The 22,605-nt window shown below is 39.1% G+C and overlaps 1 protein-coding gene across 5 annotated transcripts in view; it reads left to right on the top strand.

Moving 5' to 3' along the window:
* Positions 1 to 22,605, top strand: part of ST7 (suppression of tumorigenicity 7) — a 109,717-nt gene that overhangs the window by 65,230 nt on the left and 21,882 nt on the right. For all 5 annotated transcript variants that reach the window (XR_014939277.1, XR_014939270.1, XM_015853627.3 and 2 more), the window contains exons 4-9: positions 695 to 749; positions 1,046 to 1,161; positions 2,314 to 2,389; positions 4,347 to 4,501; positions 7,739 to 7,836; positions 18,055 to 18,169. Coding sequence is in view for 3 of the 5 variants with exons in the window: in XM_015853627.3 (XP_015709113.1) it covers positions 695 to 749; positions 1,046 to 1,161; positions 2,314 to 2,389; positions 4,347 to 4,501; positions 7,739 to 7,836; positions 18,055 to 18,169 (615 nt within the window). In the remaining 2 variants the exon portion in view is untranslated. The remainder of the gene's footprint in view (positions 1 to 694; positions 750 to 1,045; positions 1,162 to 2,313; positions 2,390 to 4,346; positions 4,502 to 7,738; positions 7,837 to 18,054; positions 18,170 to 22,605) is intronic.

Here is a 22,605-nt window from a genome sequence, read left to right as displayed (position 1 = left end):
GACTACTATTTGTGTAGCAGCCAGGGCTTTTATATTATTGCAAACCATTTCTGTAGAATGCTTTCTCTCCTTCGCACTCGAGCCTCATTCTCAGAAATGCCAGGACCATGAAAACAGGGGAAGGCCAAACCTTTGCCATGGACTTTTCTCTGCCAATCAACTTTAGACTACTTTGTCAAGTGTGGGGCGCTTATAATTTAAGTAAGGTTAGCAGATGTTGCCATGGATAAGCTAAGGAAGGATTAAAATTGGCAGCTGTGGCTGAGGTTTTCAGTGATTTACAGTATCAAGTAGGCAGTGATGTTCTTCTGTACGAATAACGAGTCCATGGGGATGGAGTTAATTGCTGTTTTTCAGTGCAGTAACCCAGTGTGAGCCCTTTTCAGATCTGCCTTATGGTAAATGTGAGTCCTGGCACTAATCGGTGTTGTTTTCACCTGGCATTTGGTGCTTTGTCGGATGTTATTTGTCTGGAATGGTATCATTTATTGATACCAACTTACAATGAAATTATTATTTTAAAAGAAAAGAGTGATCAGGTTGCCTGCATCTCTCATACTCTTTATTTTTTCCATTTGTACCTATAGAAAATAAAATGGGATTGTTAAGGCTCATTAGAAGGTAACCAGTGTTTCTGATGAACCTCAAGTTTTAATTTGGGAGAGATAACGTTGTGTGTTTCTGTTTATCACAGAATGCAAAGTCTGGCGAAATCCTTTAAATCTCTTCAGAGGAGCTGAATATAATCGGTAAGTGCTCTGATGTTACAGGTACAGTACTGGGCTAAGGACCTTAATTGTACATTTCCATTTGTCTAACTCAACAGTGGAAAAACTGTTGTGGATACCAATATACCCACCATCCTCACTAGTTCATGTCCAACTGCTGTAGCTCCATCACAGAACACTGAAATGCAGCGTATGAGTTAGGAGTTTGGCTGCTTGGCAGGTCATGCCTGTCTAACAGCTAGGATCCTTCTTTCCTTTGTGTTTTGCTGAATGTGACTTCATTAACCAAAATGTCTCTTTGTTGGCATACCCTGCAGGTATACATGGGTAACAGGAAGAGAACCTTTGACTTACTACGATATGAATCTTTCAGCACAGGACCATCAGACATTCTTTACGTGTGACACGGATCATTTACGGCCCGCTGACGCTAGTAAGAGACTTTGGGAACAACCATTTTTACCAGTAGGTTAATGATTACGCTGAACTGCTGCAAGAAAAATACAATCAGACATCAGTTCTCTCTGGCAGGTTGCGGAAGACAAAGGTTTGGTCATGCCTGGAAAGTTGTTGCAGTACTATTACTAAAATCCTGGATTTGTACAAGGCTTTATGTAGATATAAGCTTTCAAATTTGTGTCACTGTTGTGTTGTTTCTTTCTGGAGTTGTTCAAGGTACCACTTACAAGTGTAAATAAGGATTTATATTTTCCTCCCATTTCTTGCAACAGTTCCAAATAGATATTGTTTAATTTTCCTCCAGTTGTACTGTAGTAAGCTAAATTACATTATCCAGGCCACATTTAGTCTACACTGACAGAGCAGAGCTTATGTAAAACCTGAGACCTGTCCTTTATTCCCTGCTGTAGTTAGAAGCTCTGTAAAAAAAGAAAAAGAGAGAACACATTTAGAACCTAATTTCATATAAGCAGCTTTAGTTGTATTAAGCCTTTATTGTGAAATCCACATGCTTACTTCAGTTCAGCTTCAAATGTACAACAATTATTTTGATAATCAGAATTTGCATCTGAAGAGACGAATCTTCTTTGTCTCTTAGGATGGAAGAAATACTGACAGTTGGGCAGTGTGTTCTGTGGGCATAATTGCAAAGGAGAGCATACTGTGCATTTTTGACACAGAGGAAACACGAATCCTATATTTTCTGAATACCATGGGCTAATTATGAGGTCATCTTAATTAGCCTGGATGTGGTCTCCATTTAACATACTCCTAAAGCAACTGCACATTAAGGAGCTGGAATAGGAACCCCAACTATCCTCGTATTCTTCTGTACCCCATGGAATCCACCTCCCCAAGATGAAAAAGCTGCTTACCCACTCTGCGTGTAACAGCACAGATGGCACAATCTCTCAGTCAGATTTTCCCATGGAAAACAGGTGAATTAAATGAAAGAATAAGGCTGAGCATTTGGTTGTATGTCTTTTGACTGATTGCTGAGGTCCTTGAAATATTACCGAGTGAGTCAGGCTGAAAACAGTAAATTTTGTTGTTAAAATGCAATAGATTTTTCATGTTAATGCTGTAATGACTGATATGCCCCTTTTCTGCTTGGTTTATTGAATAGTAATGCAAAAAGCCTGGAGAGAGAGAAACCCCCAAGCCCGAATTTCTGCGGCACATGAAGCTTTGGAATTGAATGAGTGAGTGACAACAACATTAACATTTATTTTCTGTCATTTAAAAATCCATTTGATGATAGCTTAGGGCAGGGGTTTTACTACAGTAATTTTAACCGTGATTACTGGCCTGCCACAGGAAGTCCAGCAGTGGGAGGAAAAAAAGCACAGCTGTAAGTGGTGGTATGTGGTACTAGCCACCCAGAAGATCCTTAGGGCACTGATGACAATAGGGTGTTTTCACATTGATGTCAGCAGGCTTTGGATCAGGCCCTGTGTTAGCACAGAAAAGTGTTAATTATGTCGCCTCCTGGTGAGTCTATGATATGTTTATTTATGGGATGGAGACAAGAGAGTTCCCTCTTGGATTTCTCGGTTGTCCTGAACAGAAGCAAGAGAGAAGGGACTCGTAAACACTTCCTGAAACATTCATTTGATAGTGTGAGGGAAAATGATGTAATATTTTGGGACTTTTGTTTTTCCAGTCTGTTATTTATTTTCCCAATGAGAAATGTAGCATTCTGAGATCCCGCAGTAAACTCAGTACTGTGAGGCTTTGCTGGCATGGCATACTATACAAATGTTGCCAAAGCACATAAAATTGAGAGACTCCCTTAGGTTGCTGTCAGAGATTGCTGCATTCTAGAATTGCATAAACTGATGCCTTACAGATTGTCCTTCACTGGTTTCATTAGAAGGAAAAAAAATAAGTGTACTGGGCCACAGTTTAACTGAGAGAGCATATAGCTTAAAAGGCTTTAGCAAGCAGTGAGCTATACACCTATTCTGTTCTATTCATGTATGGAGCCTTACTTTCACCCAGACTTGTTTTCACCACTTCTTCAATAGATGACTCTGTGAAACACAAGCAGCCTGATTCCATTTCTGTAAAAGCAAGAATCTCATCATAATTTTCTGTTTGTATCAGGAATAAATCGACATCCTGCCTAACTTCAACTTAAAATCGTGTCTGTCAAATCCAAAGTAGTTACCGAGGCTCCTTGTATAGCAATGAGGGAAGCCTCTAAACTCAGCATATCGTCATGTTTTTAGAGATTTAAACAGGTGAAATGAATGGCTTTGTGAAGATGCTCCTGAAAGTAGTAGGAACACAGTTAAAGAGTTCTGCATTAGCTGGTTGAAAGCTGAGTGAAGTGATTCTCCCCTACATTTCACCTTCTAAATTCCTAAAGCCAATTTCCCAGTTATTATTTTATGATGGAGGATCTCCACAATTACATTTATGATCTGATATTTGCAAGTGCTGTGGATTCATGGGACAGCACTAAGCCAATGTGGCCAAGAGAGCAAGTGATACTCTGGGCTGTATTAAAAAGAGTATGGCCAGCAGGTTGAGGGAGATAATTCTCCTTGTGTACTCTGTCTGGCTGAGGCCTCATCTCAAGTACTATGGTAGAACCAGTGGCATCAGGCACAAATTGTACCACAGGAAGTTCCATCTGGACACAAGGAAAAACTTTTACTGCAAAAGTGACAGAGCACTGGCACAGGCTGCCCAGAGAGGTTGTGGAGTCTCCTTGTTTAGAGATACTCAAAACCCACCTGGATGCTTTCTGTGCAAACTACTGCAGGAGACCTGCTTTAGTGGGGGGATTGGACTGGATGATCTCCAGAGATCCATTCTTTTCATATCATTGCAGTAATGTAAACGTTTTATGTTAAAACAGTTCATTAAATCAGTCTTGATCTCCAATGAGTTGTAGTCCATACTGCTTAGTGAAACAGTGCTTTTCTTCCTGGGACATACTTCAGTCGGTGTACTAGGGCGGCTGCATGATACAGTATCAACACATGAAAATCATAATCTGCTTGCCCCAGTATTTACAAAGGGTCACCAGAAAGATATATCACTAAAATTCCTTTGCTTCCATATTCAGTATGTGCTTGACTGTCTGCATGTCTTTGTACAGTTTTTACTTCATGCAACTTCCTCATGGTTCTTCTTCTGACATGCCTGCAGATGTGCTACTGCCTATATTCTTTTGGCTGAAGAGGAGGCGACAACTATTGTGGAAGCAGAAAAGCTATTCAAGCAAGCTCTGAAGGCTGGAGAGGGCTGTTACAGGCGTAGTCAGCAACTGCAGCATCATGGTGCACAGTATGAAGCCCAACACAGTAAGTTTCTTTGGAAGAAATAGCTGGTGGTGGTACCTTCCCTTTTTTACCTCTCAGAACTATGTACTTGGGATTTCATGTTGGCTGCAATATGGCCCTAGAGCCGTATTTTTTTTCATTATCTTTGCCTGATTCTGTTACTGAGTTGGCAATAGTCAGAATACAGATACATCTTTTCTGTCATGGCAGAAAATAAAACCATTTATTTAACAGAAAAAGGGATGCTGCAGAGCCAAAAGAGATTTGATATTCACAAAATTCTGGAGACTATCTTAGGAAGTTGAACTAAAATGCCATTAGCCATTTTGAAAACATACACTCATGTGAAAAGACAGTAAAGGACAGCAGAAACAGGAGTGAGCTGGTGCTTTGCCAGCTTTTTTCATCAGGAGCAATGATAAATAAGTACACCATGCTGTTGTGTGAAAGTTAATGAGATCCGTTCGCCAGCGTGACATTTGAAAAGTTAGGTGCATACATTAAGAAAGGTCATGGAAATATTAACAGCTGGAATAATGCAGTGCTGTAATTGTTGCTGGAGGTTTTTTGCTCTTTTTAAAACATTTTTAATGTGGAGATTTAGCTGCTGTAATGATATATGCTGGATGTTTCTTAATTCTAAATAAATTCATAAGGTTACGCTGCCGGTAAGAACAGAAAGATAAATAAAGCAAACTGATATTGGTTAGTTCTAGGCTACACATAATACAGTGACTACCTCAGGCAGAAATAATAGCAATGAATTACGTAAGTACAAGCACTGACATATTTTGGGCATCCGTAACTTTCTCAAGACTAGAATTCACAGCCTCTGGCTGTGTCACTTAATTCAAAGATTGCAGATAAAAATTGTACAAAGTGAAATTGTCTGTCATCTCTGGTTTCAAAAGTGCACACAAGTCTATACCTGAAAGCCTGAGGTTTTATACATCTTGGAGGTGATATTTTAAACATTTGTTGGATATAAAATGATATTTAAGATGATACATTTATGGTGATTTTCTTATTTTTGGAGAAAAACAAATGGAGAACAACTGAGCCCTTGCAGCAGTTTTCAGGTTCTAGCAGGTTTGTGGCTGTCCACAAAACCTTCATTTGTGCACTCGGTCCATTCTAAGCACAGAAAAATGACAGTAACTCTGTGAAAAACACGCAATAAGATGGTCACAGTTCTCATGCTGGTGAGCAAGATGTCCAAGATATCTTAAATTCATGCAGGCAAATTTAAGTGTGGTGTCTAATTGACTTAGGCTTGTTAGGAAGTATTTATCACTGCTGTCATTATCAAATTTGACACCCTGAACCTTCAGATTTACAGCAGAGTAAGCAATCGGCTGAGTCTCATAAGTATGCTGCCATAGAGTAAGAGGGGATGAAGAGTGATTGCCAGCTCTGACCATTTCTTGGCTAGATTGTCCCACAATCTGCCTTCCTCTGCTAATTTCAGCGTGCTCCCTCAGGAGATAGAGAAACTCCAGCTGCAGAATGTGCCTTACACACAAGGGCTTCAAGTAGGATTCTTTGGATTATATGCTGGGTTTGCATGGTTTAGAAGGCGAAGAGCTCAGGTTTCTTTAAAGAAGGACCATGGACACACATCTGTAAGGATACTGCAGTTCCTCTCCCTCTTTTGCAGCTACTCTTCGGTTCTGAAGTGTCTGTTCCATTTCTAGTCCTTTGCATTGAAGTTGGGATGAAAAGTGGCCACTTCATCTTTAAGGAGGGAAGATGCATATAACAACAATATAATGTTCAGTTTTTCTGTGTTAATGTGTTCTATCATTCATACAGTTTTTCATGCTATACCATGAATTTTAAGAGTGTACAATGACTTTGGGTAGCCAGTTCAATCTCTTTCAAAAGGTGCTAATTACAGAAGGTGAAGGCAATCTTCTGTTTAAGGTTGCCTGTACTAGTCACCCTAAATAATTAGTCACCTCAGAAAATATTGGCCTGAAAGGTTGTCTTGATTTCATCATAAATAAATGCCTTTTGACCTTTCCTTTTTCTGAGATGTCTGGAAAGGAGCTTGGCCTGAAATTTATACCTCTTAGTTGCACTATATGAACATGTTGAAACAGATGTAACTAATAAATTGTTTATTAAATATAGAAGAAACAATTCGGAGATAAGAAATTACATAATATAAAATACAGCTAATGAAATTCCTTCCCTCCCTTATTTTTCTTCTGAAGTCAGACCTTTCAGCCTGCTGTTGGATCTGTCTGAAAATCGTAATCACAGCTTTAAAACAGTTTGTAGGTACTTGGAATGTTTTCAGCACACATCTTGTTCTTATTATGGAAGGCTTGAATATGTTAGGAACAGAGAAGTCTTTACAGACTGCATACGTGAAGATAATTTGTAGCAAGTGTCTTATATTTTCTCGATATGGTAATTTTATAGATGATTGCCTGTCCACACATTTCCTGTTGGTCCAGAAGTATGTTAAAAGTTCACGTTGGGATTATGGAGAGAGAATGAGAAACCAAGGATCAATGAAAGAGTAAGGGTAATTCAAGAGACTAATTACTGCAGCTGTTTAGTTTCTGTCTTGGTCGAGGCACCTTCCAGCACATAGGATTGTTGTGTCTGAAAGGTGCAAAGCTGCCATCCATAGCTGTGAGGAATTCGAAATGGTAGCAGGGTAACAAGTAAAGGCTCAGCAGGAGGGAGGTTCAGGGTGTCTTTAAAACCAACAAGTAAGAAAACTGATAGAACAAAGCTGAGGAATTAGTTTACTGAATCTCCTATTAACACATGTGCATCTTAACTTATAAAAACATAAGACAAGACATACATGAATTTTCATGGATGCTGTTGTCTAAACTTAATATGTGAACTGGTAAGTAATTAGATGCTGTTTGTATAACTGCAGATTATTATGTCAGTGTTAACTTCATAGGAGTTCCCCTGACTGATTACTTGATGGTCTGTGTCCTACAGAGCTCTCCATACCTTCAGATCTCCTTATATGTCACAGGTGTAAGGCCGTCATATGGGTCCTTTGTACCACTGTATATCCAGAGTAATTCCTCTGGTTTTAGAGATGTTATATCATGTCTAAGTCAGCTGAATATATTAAGGTTTTATTGGAATTATTGTGAAAGCATTGATGTTAGTGAATAACAAAAATTATATAGAAAATTTTCCTACTGGAGTATTAAAGTATTAAACCTTTTTAAAAGGGGTGGTTTTTTTTAATCTTAATTGTGTTTCTTTTTCTTTTTTGTGCAGGAAGGGACACTAATGTGTTAGTTTATATTAAGAGAAGGCTGGCAATGTGTGCAAGAAAGCTGGGACGGACCAGAGAAGCAGTGAAAATGATGAGAGATGTGAGTCGGTATTTTATTTGCATTTGATACATATGTAATAAATGGTAGCACAGAAATGGTGTGCATTAGTTACAAATTAGTATCTGCTCTTGAATCATGCAGTAGTACTGACAATCATTTTGTATGTGTAATGTGCATAAAGACTAAGTTAACACATCCTTTCTGAGGTTGCAAAAGGAACACTAAAAAATCACCAAATACCAGATGGATGGCTGTATTTCCCATCCTGGTATGTCTGCATTAGAGTGCTGCCTTTAATTATTCAGTCTTAAAGTTGCATAGCTTCTTTTTCACACACATAGTGAATGCAACTGACCTAATAACTAGATCTTAAATATTCTGTTTACAAAGCTGCATTTTGGCTCTTTGCCATCTTTGAGACACTGCTCAGAACTGAGGACAACGTTATTTATTCATGCAGAACTTATTACTGAGATGTCAAAAGAAAGTTGTTAATCTGTAGTGAACTAATTTCCCTCTGAGGATGACTTTATTCAGAATTTGTAGGCTACAAATTTGAAACATCAAACAGTAGCAAGCAGGAGTGTGGCAGTAAGTGCAGCAATCCCCATTAAGTACTGTCTAAGTTTCAAGTGCATAAAAGACTCAGCTTTAAAGATAGCTGTGCACACCTGGCATTTCTTTGATTGAGATCTCCTGCATGGAGGTAAGTAACACAATAGTTTGAGGTAGTCATTTGCCTCACCCAAGGTAGCAAGTCTGTGACTTGGTGATGTTTTTGAACACAATGAACAAGAGTTCATCGTGGTGCTAGTCCTCATCCTAAATAATCTACCAAATGACAAGTGGGGAGCAGTTTTATTTCCTGTCTCCGGTTGAGGTTTTTCAGGCATACAGCTCTCACTTCTCAGAATCACTAGGCTGCCAGATAGAGGTGTTGAAAAAGAACTTGTCAAAACCCAGCCATTGTACAGCTGTGAGTGTGAGAAAGAGGAACAAGGAGGAAAAGACCTGTTTTTGGAGCCTTGTAGTCAGCAAAGTCAGCTGGGAGAAAATGTTTTCAGTCCAACCAGCTCCACTGATTATTTATCAATTTCATTACACAGGCTCACCGGGACTAACACTGAAATGCTGGTGGAACACTGATATTCTGAGCTCTGGCACTAATATACAAGAAAGGCAGAATTTTGAATTTCACGTTCAAATGTCTCACATCGTAATTATGGCAACTTCTGGAGCTTAGTGTGGGCTGCTGAATGTGTCTTATGATTTGTAGATAGGGCTGTGTTGAACAGATCTTCCATGAACCTTTCCTCAGTTGATGTCAATGCGTATGGTTAACAGTGCATCCAGAGCAGGGTCTAGGGACTCAGGTGACCCAAACCAGCCCTACGTTTCTTATGCAGAGTGGGACCCTGAACATTTTGCTTATACTGAATGTGCTATTCTGTCACTAGAGAGAAAACAGCGTGCTTTTGAAGTTCAGTATGATGTGGCTTTTGACAGATGACAGTGACAGGGAGACACAAAGTCATTTTGTTAGATGTTTGAAGGACCGAAGACACTTTGCCCTGTAGGAGCATCATGCTGAAACACAAGGGCCGGATGCAGGACAACAGAGGTAGAAAGACAGAGTTTCACATTTCTAGAGCTTTAACACAGATGAGTGTGTTCTGTATTTTTCCACATACAGACACTTAGCCAAATCTTCTGAACTGAATTTAGATGCCTCCAGAGCTCTTTGTTGTGAGTGAACAGAGCTGAGAATTAGCAGGTCCCTAGATGAAGTATAAAACCAGCAGTACCTCTAGTTCACAACTCCAGCACATTAAGAGCAAGAGTAGCATCAAGGCAGCTTTGCAGATGCTTTTTTTAGACTGATGCGGAGTTATTTATTTCTGATGAATGCACACCACTATTTATTCACGCATGACATAAATAATGTATTTATGAAGAAGTTTGAACATGAATGTGTCATTGATGGTTTCTGTGTGATGGATGAGGGAGGAGATGAATTTATTCACTCTCAGAAGAACATGAAGAATATGTTGGCTGGGGACTGCTGAGTCTAGCATCATGGAACGGAGGGTGGAGGCCTTGTTTGTGTTTGAAAGATTGAAAACAGATTTCTCAAGGCATGGAACATGATGGAAATGAAGTGTTAAGAGGTTCATGACACCATCTGGGAAATATGATTGGGATGTAGTGAGTCTTTACCACTTTGGAAAACTAAAATATTTGAGAGCGTTTAATTCATGGCAAATACAAGGCCATCTTGAGGACATTACTGATGGGCTGCACTGTCGATTTTATGTAAGAAAAGAGAGATTCTTCTTAAAACACCTTAGTAGAATGAAAATGAGTTGCTGGTGACTTTAATAAGATTTTGGATAATTGGTTTTATTACACTGTTGATAGGAAAATAGGATTTAGTACTTCATTGAGGACATTTGAATTATTTCTTTTATTGTTGAAATCAAGTAGGAATTAGTTTGAAATCTGTCACTTCTGTGACTGATATTGAGATCGCATCATTTTGTTGACTTTGCTGCTCTGATTTCATTCCCTTAGTTCAGTGGAATTAATCAGAATGACTAACCTGTTATTTTCATGGAAACTTGTCATTTAAGTACGTCTAGGTGTTGGTTTTGCTTATTTTTCTGATGATAACTATTTACTATGTTTCACTATAGAAACCAGCAGCTGTCACTATTTGTATATATTGAGTTAACTTGTGATCTCATTTTGATTAGCGTGTTGCTGGAATAGCTCCAGCCTAGTCACCAGAGTTGTTCCAGTTTTATTCCTCTTTATATAGAGCATGATATGGTTTGTGAGGGAACCAGCTCTCTTTTACCATCCCAGAGGAAAAAATCTTCAGTGCTGGTTGTTTTATTTGTTAGGCTGATTCTGTTAGGAGGATTTAAACCAGCGTGTTCCAAACGATGCTAGAAAACTTGGTGTGTGCAGAGGAGAAAGGCTGTAGTGGTGACAGTGAGAAATGTTCAGTATTCCTAATCTTTACTCGGGGATGTTATTGAAAGACAAGCAACTAGGTGCTGAGGAGCAAGGGTGGCTTTTTGCTGTCTGTCTGCTGACTCCCTCACCTTTACAGGAGAAGAACTGGGTGTACTTTTTATGTTTTTCATTGATTAGAAGCCAAGATGTGTGGAGGCTGTGTGGAAAGGCTGTTATTGGGCAGTGACTGGAGCAGTAGTTTTCTGTGCTATTGAATTTCCCTTGTCTGAGACACTGAATATCCAGGTGTAAGTGCACGGTGCAAGAAATTGAATTCTCAGATTAATTCTAGCTCCTTAGGATTGTTCTGGAGAAGGTTTGGGCTGTGGAACAAGCTTTCAATGGGAGGTGATGTGTATTTACAAAGAGGAGGGAGGCAGGAAGAAGGCGTGATATGGATGGAGAGAGCGGGTCTCAATCATTTTCTCTTGTAGAGAGATGAAACCAACCTGCTCTCCTCCAGATGTTTTTATCTCCTACACTGTGGCCCTGCAATTCCCTGGAAGCTGCTTCGTAGTCTTATCAGGTATATGTTTCCAAGCAGTTGTGGAGCTGCTGCTTGCCACATGCTTTGCAGCTTTGTTTAGCAACAGATGGCATTTAGGAAGAGAAGACACTCTCCAGGTCTTCCCTCAGCAGTGGAGGTTAGAAAACAAAACGCTCTTTAAGGGTCAGAAATGTTCATTTTATTTTATTTCTGGCATCAGTTGTGTCTGCTGAGAAATTACTCTTTAGTTCATTTTAAAAGGCGCAGAATTCTGCTTGCTCTGAGAATCTTGATAGAGATACTTCAATAGGGTATGTTTGTGCATTAGTCTCAGTAACCAACTGCAATGTGTAAAACACATATTCTGTGTCACAAAGAATCACAGAATCACAGAATGACCCGGGTTGGAAGGGACCTCAAGGATCATGTAGTTCCAACCCCCCTGCCTGGCAGGGCCACCAAACATACACCTTTACTAGATCAGGTTGCCCAGGGCCCCGTCCAACCTGGTCTTGAACACCTCCAAGGACGGGGCATCCAAAACCTCCCTGGGCAGCCGGTTCCAGGGCCTAACCACTCTCCTAGTGAAGAACTTCCCCTGACATCCAACCTAAATCTTCCCTCTTTTAACTTAAAACCATTTCCCCGTGTCCTGCTATTGTCAGCCCTTTCAAAGAGTTGACTCCCCTCCTGGGAGTAAGTTCCCTTCAGGGATTGAAAGGCTGCAATGAGGTCACCCCGCAACCTTCTCTTCTCTAGGCTGAAAGAACAGCAAGGAACTATCAGTGCCAATGCAGCTTGCACTGTTAGAGAGCTGAGTGCTTATCAGTGTGCTGCATGGTAACATCTTTAAACACTTGTGTGGCCCTGAACTTTTCAGGTGTTTTAAAAAGTAGTGTCACATGGAGACATCAAAAGGGTACTCAACCATACTAAGTCAGTTCTGATGATACGGGTAGGTTGGGCTTTTATCTTTTTATGACCAGCAATGTTAGTGGTTTTTGCTGGTGTGCCAGTTCTGTAAATCTAGCGTGCTTCCCTGGCAGCCACTTGTATTCAACTTTGAGTGCTCTTTTCTATTCAGTATTCTGTATTTCTGTGTGTATTGCTGACTGCTCTCAGGCAAGGGGAGCACACAACCAGAACAGTGTTCTGCACCTTGTATTGTCAAGCTGCGTGAAAGAAAAGAATTCTGACTGCTAATAAAGATGTTATGATCCCTAGCAACTTAACAGTGCAACTCCTGCAGCTGCTTGCATCCTTGCCTACTGTCTGTCTCTCCCAAATTCTTCTGTGCTCTAGGCAAGGATTAGTGAGTCAGTCTTTGGCATGTGTTACACAGGTCAGCCAAAGCACGCTTCTTTGCCTTGAGTGCAGTGCTAACTTTATTAAAATCTGTAGCATTTATTCAAAATGCCATTTATTAAAACAGAAAGCAAAAGTTCTTCTGAGTTAAAGAGACTGAGAGCACCTCTTACATTTTAGATAAGCACTACACCTGTGAAGCTTGACACTTGCCAGTCTCCGCTACAGAAAAGTACCTTCAGTTAGTTCTTGTTCATACACAGAAATATTGCAGTAACAGTAGAATATCCTTCATTCAAATGGACCATCAAGTGAAACAGAGATGCCTGTGATTGCCCTAATGGTGTTTATCCATTCATTTTACCCGCATGTGAGTCAGACCCCTCCCTTTCTGTCACGGCAGTGATCCTGTGCAAAACCACAGACCTAGAAATTTGGTGACTATCACTTGAACCTGATAGTAATGTTTTTCATATAAACTATGTTTCACATTGTTATGTCTGGGTGACTCCAATAAGAGATTGCCTTTTTAGCGTGTATCAAAAATATGCATTTTTCTAGCAGAACATTTGAGCTTTCTCACAATATTTGTCCGGTACACAGGTGCTACAGCCCTGTGGGAGAGGGCTCCTATGTACAGGGTTTCCAATACTGTGGTCCTGTTAAGACAAAATGTAGTGTCAGAACATAGTCACATAGTCTTTTAGGGACTCTGGTAATTTGGACTTCTTTTTGTCAATCCTTCTGCTTTGCTTCTTGTCCAAGGGCTTTGTATGTCCTTTAATTATGTCCATCCATCTCTGTAGAATCTCCTAGCCCATTTTTGAGCTACTAGATCATCTCCTTCTTTTAATTTCATTTCAAAGTCTACCTCTAAAATTATGAACATTTCTGCAAAGTACTCAAGGATGATGTCAATGAAGTGAAGAGAGCTAAGAGTAATGACTTTATCTTCATGCTTTATGAAGTCGCTGGTGTTTGACATAACAAGAATTATTAGTTTCTCATACTACTTTTATGTGATGCGACTTTTTAGTAGTAAATGTCCATCTGGAGCAACTTGTGCTCTTCTGGTTTTATGCCACATCTGCCTTTAATCTTCCCTTTATTCCTGGAATGTGCATTTTTACAACATAGTTCAAGTAAAAGCATTTTCATAATTATATTCCTTAAAATGCTGAAGTCTTACTCTGAAGTCTTTAATCCTCCATTTAAGAGAGAACATACAGGCTGCGTGTTCTAGCACATTTCCTTAGAGTTGACGTACTGGGTAAGATATTTCTCTCTTTAATGTCTAATCCTACTTCGAACAAAAGACAAATTATCCAGAAATACTTTAGAACACTAGAGCGGATTTTGCATTTGCCAAATTAGAAGTTGAGGATCAGCTAAATTTTATAACTATCCTATCCCAAAGTGAATGTAAACTGGAGCTTTTCTGCATGCTGACCTTTGCTGATATTTCTTCTCTCCTTGCCAGGTGAGCTGGCCAGGGTTTTTTGATCTCCACTCTCAGACTTGGCAAATAAGCTCTACTAAGTTTGGTTAGTTGTCAGATAGCTTCAGTATTGGAACTGAACAACAACACTCTTTACCAGATCATTTTTAGCTTGATTTTCTAAGAGAATAAAGTTTATATGATGAAATCTCAACAATCCATAGGATCAGCAGTCCATAGGATCAAAGGAACGTTTGATCCATTATTCAGACTCAATGAAATTTGTGCACGGAATCTTAAAGATAATACATTTCTGCAGCTTTTATGGGAAAAGTAGCTGAATAAAGATCATGATGGTCATCTGACCAGAGAAAGCCTTAAATGTAATTCTTTTCTATTACACATCACTGAGTCCATTTGGCGTGACATGTTTCAAACGCCTCAAGCTTAGGGCAAGCTTCAGACAGAGTTTAAAACATTAGAACATTGGTTCTAAAATACTTGTGTTTGTGAATGTCTGAACATCAGCATCAATGAATGGTTGTGTGCACTGCCCTTAAAGTATGTGGCCATCTGTACAGTCGCAATGCAAATAGAGAATAAATGTGTCAGCAGCAGGTTATGTATAAGATCGTTCATTTATCCACCTCTGTATTCTCTCGGGTCCCATGGCCTACTCTGTAGGCATAAACTATAACTTAAAGCTGTTTCCTACACAAATAATGTGTCATCGCTAATTGATACATGAGGTTAATGTCATCACAGGGAAAAAAAAAACAAAACGGGCATAGCAGTTACAGCTACATTCCTTTAAAATGTTTTAAAAATTATATCTAAATGTGAAGATGCTGATGATGGAAATTTTCTCAGGGAAGGGAGTCCTCTTCATTAAAGTCTTCTTTGGGAGATATAACTTGTTCCTCATCCACTAAATCAGATTGGGATTTCCTTGTGTCATAAAGCATTTTTTGTCATCATCACTCCTTCATATCCATCACAAAATCACCGAACCTACACCCTGCAATAAGGTTTGGGGTGAGTCTAGAAATACAGCCCTCCTGGGACTTGTGATAAGATCTCCAATTGCGTCAGACTTATTTCCAGAATTTTTTCTGCAAACTTATACACCCAAAATGTTATTTATCTAAAAAATAATAAATAATAATAAATGATCTGCAAAAGCTACCATTTCTATGTATTTGCACAATAGCTACTTAATCTTTCAAATAAGTGTTTCACGTTCTACTCATGTATTTATTTCCCCCCAGATTCACAGAGCAATTAGAACAGAATGTGGGTTAATGCACTAAGAGAAAACATTTTGACCAATGCAAGTTCCAGATAAAATCCTTATGAGCATATATGTAGTATGATATTTGATATCTGTTTAATCATCCTATAATTTAAGGATTCATGGCTATGCTGTGTTAGTTTTCAGATGGTATGAAAACAGGCTTAGCTCAGAGGAGTACAGCTCTCTCATACTGGCCAAGAGTCCAACTAACTCAAGTGTTAGAATGACATCTCCAGTCTTAAACAGTGTCCAGTGGCTTTGGTGAGAAATCTTGAGCGCTGAAGTTGGTGACTGTCTCTTGAGATCGTAAGGTGTGGAGAAAAGTGACAGTAGAGCCTTTATCTTGTATTTTGAGTATAGTGGTTGCCACCAAAATGACAGCATCTGTCTGCTGCAGCAAGGATAGTAAGAATTAAAACTGATAAGCTGAACAGTTCCACCAGTGTTTGTAACACCATGGAAGATACATCTGTGTGTTCAAAGGGAGGTGTGTGCCTCAAACTGGAGCCCAAAGAAAAGCCCAGTGCTGTGAGGGTTTCTGGAGCAGGAGGGCTCCTTCCTCATCTCATGCTCACAGATGGTGTGCCTGTCTTTAATTCTAGATGTGGAACATGGGCCAGCCCTGCTCCCCATCTGTGAAGGAGGAGCGGGGAGCCGGCCCACAGTCAGCTTTCCATTGCTCCTCAGTGTGACGCAGTATTTGGCCCGCCCTCAGTGTCCAGCAGGAGATGTTGTAACCTCTGTGGCTTTTTATTTTTAACTTCCCCAGTGTTTCCTCTCACCGTGAGACCTAAAACATGACCTGTCACAATGTGTTTCCGTCTAATTGGCTTTACTTTCTGGAAAGCTTCTCAAAATCTTTACCATGACTGAAAATTATTTGCAGTAAAAGCAATAGACTGAAACAATGAGCTCACCCTCTACTTTTTTTATATATATATTTTTTTTCATAGCAGTTGTGTTGTCATTTGTGCACAGTCAACTTCAGTGCAGTTGAGTGGCTGTTTAGAGTTTTAATTCTGTAGCTTGTGTTTTAACTGAGTTCATTTTGACTCAGACTTCTTAACACTCGACCCTTCCCAGCTGAAACCCCTGTTAACACGTGTAAATTCAGAGGCCTTCAAGTCCAAGCGGTGACCTTTAGTCCGCTCCTGTCTTAGGCGAGGTTTATCACTCTGACAGAACCTAAGTAGGAAAAAAATCAGTGAGTGATGTCAGTGAGAAGCAAAGAGAACCAGAGTAGGATCTTTTGCTGGCCACAGTACATCTGTAACAAGCTGCAGCTCTTCCCTTTTCTTCGCTGATGGAGGGAAGGTTGTTCTGCCAGCCATTATTCATTCCCAGTGAGCAGGGATAATCTTTCTTAATCCCTTGGAGGGGCTTGTTTGCAACATGTTCATTCTGTACTTTAAATCACTTTTTACATAGGACCAGATTCTGTCATGCTTTTTCCTGCCAAGTAGTAGCTTCGACTGCTAAATATGCAATAGCGAGTATGGACAAGAATGAAAAGAGATAGGACATATATATGTAACTATATATATAACTGTAGAATCCAGCTATGTGAATTTTCACCTGCAGTTATTTTTCTTCATGAGCAAGGATGTAAACTTTTTTTATGGCCAGAATTCTTCATATAGACAAGCGAGCAATAAGTCCATTTCTTGGAAAACTGGAGCAGGAGGAAAGCCTGCAAACTGTGCAGTGCAGTTGTGTTCTTCTTCACAAGTTCATCTCCAGCCATTAGGACTAAAAGCATTATGTCCATTCATATTGTGCATCACATAGACAGTGCTAATAGAACAACCATAAAGAGGATGTGAGGAAGCAAGGTTCTTGTGACATTTCCATTCTTTGGAGATCCACTCTGATAATAAATATATTTAATCATTTAAGCAATAAAAGTGATACTCCTAATAAGTGTGGCTTCAGAAAGGAGATGTGGTAGAAAATGACCTTCAGTCACTTGAAGCTATGCAGGCTTTGAAACTGAAGTTGTCTAAGAACAAATTCTTGATATTCCTCAGACAGTTCACAGAGTTAAAGTCACTCTTATGGAAGAGGATTACATTATTTTAACTACTTTCTTCATTCAGCTTATCATGCAAGACAGATTCTTTAGTCACGGTGCTAGATTTGTATAATCTGTGCCTTTTGTATTATTGTTTTTTTTATTGTATTTTTACTACCAATATTGGCCATTATTTTAGTTGTTTTTTTAAAGTATCCATGATTACAAATCATAATGGCACTTAAATATAGCTGCATATATGTCAGCTTCTGTCATTCGATTTTGTTCTGATTTTCTGCAGTATAATTTCTATTTTTGCTACTGGTATGCCAGAAAAGTACGGGATTGCTTTCTACTGATATACCAGAGTTACTCTGGTGAAGATTCTTATCCAGTACAATAACAAAACCCATTTTCTTTTTGAAGAACAACACCTGTTAGTTGTATGAGAGTTGTACGTTCAGACAGCAGTGTTCTTGGGTTTGACTAATTGCATGTTGTGCAGAGCATGTCTTGTCAAGAAACCTGATCCAGCGTCCATTTAGTGCTCAAAAATTTCTGAGATAATAGTGAACTCAGGGAAGGAGACAAGAATGCAGGGAGCAGAGGGGTTTTAAATTGATGTTAGTTATTTCAGTGCATTTTAAGCAAGAAATCATTTTCCATGTTAATAATCTAACCCTTTCATGTGTTACTGATTTTAGTTGATGAAGGAATTTCCTCTTCTCAGCATGTTCAATATCCATGAAAACCTGCTAGAAGCTTTGTTAGAACTGCAAGCATATGCGGATGTCCAGGCAGTCTTAGCGAAGTATGATGGTAAGTCCATATATATATATATATATTCATTTTTCCTTCGTAGTACACATAAAAGCATTATTCATTAGTCAAGCTTTTAAAATTTAGTAAATACCATAACTGAGGTGATTCACACAGGCTTCATAGATCCCCTTACACAGCCATTATTCCAAAGTTTATGTATTAATTATTTTTCCTGCCAATCCTGCTTTATTCATTTTACAAAGTAGTGGAATTCACTTACTAGAAGCTCTACAGTGATGTTTAGAGAATGACTATCAAGGTTCTGCAGACTCTTCATTGCATGCTGTTCAAACATTGTCTGAAGACAGGATTATCTGTTCCCTTGTGGACTTCTCGTGAATGTTGACTAAGTTGCACACAGGTACTTTACCAACGTTAATTGATTTCACTTCACAGCAGCCTAGTGAATAGCAAACTTCATATCTTACAGGAAAAAGCTGGAAAGTTCAGAGGTCCTGGTGAACTTTTCACTCTCATTTTCAGTATTTTCTGTAAGCATTGGCCTAATGCAGTATGTATCACTTTTTTTGTTTAAGTCTCACCTCTTCTTATAGATGTTTGAACTTAAAGTTCAGACACCACAGTCTCAAACAAAGAATGGACAGTGTAAGAATCACCAAATGGCATACTTAAGTTAAATGAGTTTTCCTTGTATTGTGTAGAAACTTTGGGACAAAAGCAGAAATAGAATCCAGTTCTCTTGAGCAGCGTTCATCATCCTTAGCAATGTCACCCTTATTTTCCCCAGCTAACTCATGGTCTACTTGGTAAGTTCTGCAAAAATTAAGTCAAGAATGCTGCAGCCATCAATCTCCTGTTTTGTTACTACACAATCCTCAAAAAAGTGTCATTCTATGTACTGGAGTATGGCAAGGAAGATTAAGAAATATTATCCAGTTACACAACTAAAAATTAGATGATAGTATGCATGAACAAATTGAAGTAAGTGAAACAGCAGAAAGTTTCTTATTAACTCATTTTCACAACTGTTAGCAACTGTTGCTACTACCGGTCCAGCATGGAATGTTTTCAATTCTTTCTGGAGTTGAACCATTCTAAGCAAAGATCAATGTGTTACTCAGGCCTTTGAGTACTGCCATCCAGTAGCAGTAGCAGCTCTACTAGAGATCTTGGTTACACTTAGTTTGGTTGAAAAAAAATCTTCAGTTGAAGTGGTAACATGAAATGTGATACATATGTAGTTCCCACAGACTTTGTTTTGGCACATTAGGAACAAACTAAATAGAAATGCCCACTTTTCTGCCCCAGGCTTCATGGGACTTCAACACCTCTTAGTATTTAATGTAGTTCTCTAATAATAGCTCTGGGAGATAGCAGACCTATGGCAGAACAGGGAATTAAATCAGCCTTCCCAAATCTCAGATTAAACTCCTGTGCTAGGAGCTTTTGCATACTGAAGCTGATCTCCAGCTTCAAACAATATTGTGGTAGCACTTTGTGTAATGGAAGATGATAAAACTCAAAGGTGAATTTTATTCTCTCAGAAGCATCTGATGTAGTCAAAACTGAGCTTATAAATGAATCAGATGTGTGGGTTTTTTTCCCCCAAATAAAACTCCTTTTACTTTATCTGTTTGCATTTTCATCTCATTCTTTGCCTTATATAAGCAGAAGTATTTGTATATGCCGTGTATACACAAAGACTCCACAAGCACAGGCTAACCAGCATGACTCTTACAGCTCGTGAGTCTCAGAAGGCTCATCTCACGGAGTCTCAGCTCATTTTAGAACTCATCAGCTTCATGTGTTGTAAGATTTATTGGATTATAAAACAATGAACTCATTTATGCTTTCCCATCTACAGTTTCTGTTGGTCCCACTCCACTGTCTTTTTTTTTTTTCACTGGGACCAAACCTGATTTATTGTATTTTGATAACATGTGAACAAATTATTTCCTTGAGTGGCCTGCCCCCACCCTGGGTTAAAACGTTAGAACACACTGTGCAAAACCTCAGCCTCTGCAAGCAGACACGCTGCTTTACCAAAAGCTGTGTGTTAAATAGTGTTTATATTATGCACCTGGCAACAGAGCTGATGTCTATACTCATTATTCATGGAAAAAGGGCCTCATTAGTGGGAAGTCATGCACTGTTGCAGAGCTACATCATTATAGTTTCAGAGTTCAGTGCCTGTCAATAGAGTGCAGATGACCTAAATACCATTGAATTCTAAAAGAAGTTTTGGCTCTGTTTTGACACACATCCGTGTTATTTACAGCAGAAATAGTTATGGATGCTGAAGAGACTGATGCTGATGGAATAAGCTTCTGGTATTCACAGTAGATAATGTTTAGCTGCTCTTCCCTTGCTTTTAGAACTGACTGTTTTCTAGTGGAGTAGATCTCCTTGTTGTGATACTTAGAACAAATGGTTTATTAACTTCCATGGGCAGCCAGATTGATTGTTATTCTCTGGTTACCTGAGCGTTGTGTGAAAACTCAGACCTTTCTGGTAATTGAAAGTAAAATTTAAAAAGGATAGAGGCCTGTTTTTATGTAGTTGTAGTGATGCAGTGGCTGCTCCCTAAAGCACTCCTTGTTTTCTTATTTCTTTAAAGTCAGTGTTTATCAAAGAGAATATAAACCTTCTGTCAGGAGGATCACCTTGTCATCATCCTCCTTTCACTTAAACACTTGCAAAGGAGAAGGATCACATCACCATATAGACAGTTCTGAATTCAGAGTTCGTTAGAAAAGAGAATTTAGAATTTAATATGTACAAAAATCAAGTGTGAGGGTTTTGATTTGTTTGTTTCTGTCTTTTGTTGTGTGTGTGTTTTTATTTAAGAAGGTCTCATTCTGCTCCACGCTATTACACTTGTATTTGGTAACTGCTTACTTCAGACAGTCCTGCTCTAAGTTAGTGTCAATAGTACGAGTTAGTATTCTTATTTGGTCCTGGAGCACAGATTGCAGAGTTACTCTGTTTGACTAATTTTCCTGTGAAAGTCAAACATAAAAGGAATTTGGACCTTGAAATCCAAATAATTAATGTAGAGAAATTAGTTTTCTTAAAGGCAGCGCATTCAGAGTTCTGCTTCTTACAGTCTCCCCCCCCCCGTCCTTTTTTGTGTCCTTACAATTTATGAAATATGTAAATTTTAATTACATCAAACTTCACTGCATTTCTTTGGTAAATAGTTGCAGATCGATCAGCTAATCAGATGGAGTCTTCATTTATATCAGCTATGGTCTCCAGAGCTTTTGTGTATATTTTCATATTTGATAGCTGCAGGTCATCGGTTTCATTACCGTGATAATGTCTGATACTACTGAGGAGATTTTTACCTGGTGTAGCTAATGTGATATTTCCTCTCCATTCTAGTGCAGAAAGTTTTTCTCTGAGTTAAAGATAATAGCAAGTGGCAATATGGCAGCAACTACAAAATTCATGGTATTTTGTAGTAGTTCAGTTTATTTGGAAGAGAGGCCTTAAGTTCCTCGTAGTTAAGGTCAACCCAAGCCTTCTTACCATCTCAAATGCCAACAGGTAATGCCTCCAGTTTGGTTAACAGCACTGCCAGGAGAATGGTTTGTCCTTTTTCCCATTAAATTTTCTCCTTCAGTTTCTGGATCTGAAAACTGGTTTCTTTATCTCAAAATCACTTGTTACCTGTTACTTGGTCTTTCCATCAGTTCTCTGTCCTTACCAACTGATTGGCTTTTTAGCTGTATGATTGTGTTTGGGTTTTTTTGGTGGATTGGCTGTTTCTCCAGTTTTTACAACACCACAGAAAGTCTAAACTAACTGCACCAGTCTTGATCTTTTAAGTCTTCTATGGGAGAAATGTTTCCTTCCCCTCTAGATGCATGTATGACTGAGCACAGTAAAGTCAAGGGAATTGACACCTGCCTGGCCACCAAGATGTTTATCTCAGCTATGATATATTTACAACCAGCAGTGAGCTTCAAGATACGTCCTTATCTGAACAGTTCAAGTGCTAGCTGTGCTCATGGCAGAACAGAACACTTCTTATTTGTTTTGCTCCCTCCAGCATCTATTCTAACCTTTTTTGGGGGGAGAGAGAGCTCAGGAAATGACAGTTCTTGTGGGAGATGACACCACAAGACAGTAGATCTGTCTGACAAAGTGTTTTTCCCCTGATGTTCAGTTCATATTTGCCATTATTGAATTCCATCCCATTACTATTGTTTTAACCATTTTTATCTGCTTAATCCACATTCTTCCATAAAACTTGTATCTTTCTAGATGACTGCACCTCTCTTTTGTCATCACTCATCCAGCTGACACATATTTATGTATTAGACCACTTTCAGTCTTTCCCACAAGGAATTCCTTCTGCCACCTGTGCAAGAGCTGACAGTATAGTCTGCAGGTGCAGAACTGGGGGAGTTCTGTGCTGACAAGGCAAGTGTTGGCCTATCACTTCAACACCAGAATCTGCAGATACT

This window comes from Coturnix japonica, chromosome 1 (assembly GCF_054131305.1).
Source record: "Coturnix japonica strain WE chromosome 1, WE-NBRP24, whole genome shotgun sequence".
Lineage (NCBI taxonomy): Eukaryota > Metazoa > Chordata > Aves > Galliformes > Phasianidae > Coturnix > Coturnix japonica.
This window is presented reverse-complemented; position numbering and strand designations above follow the sequence as displayed.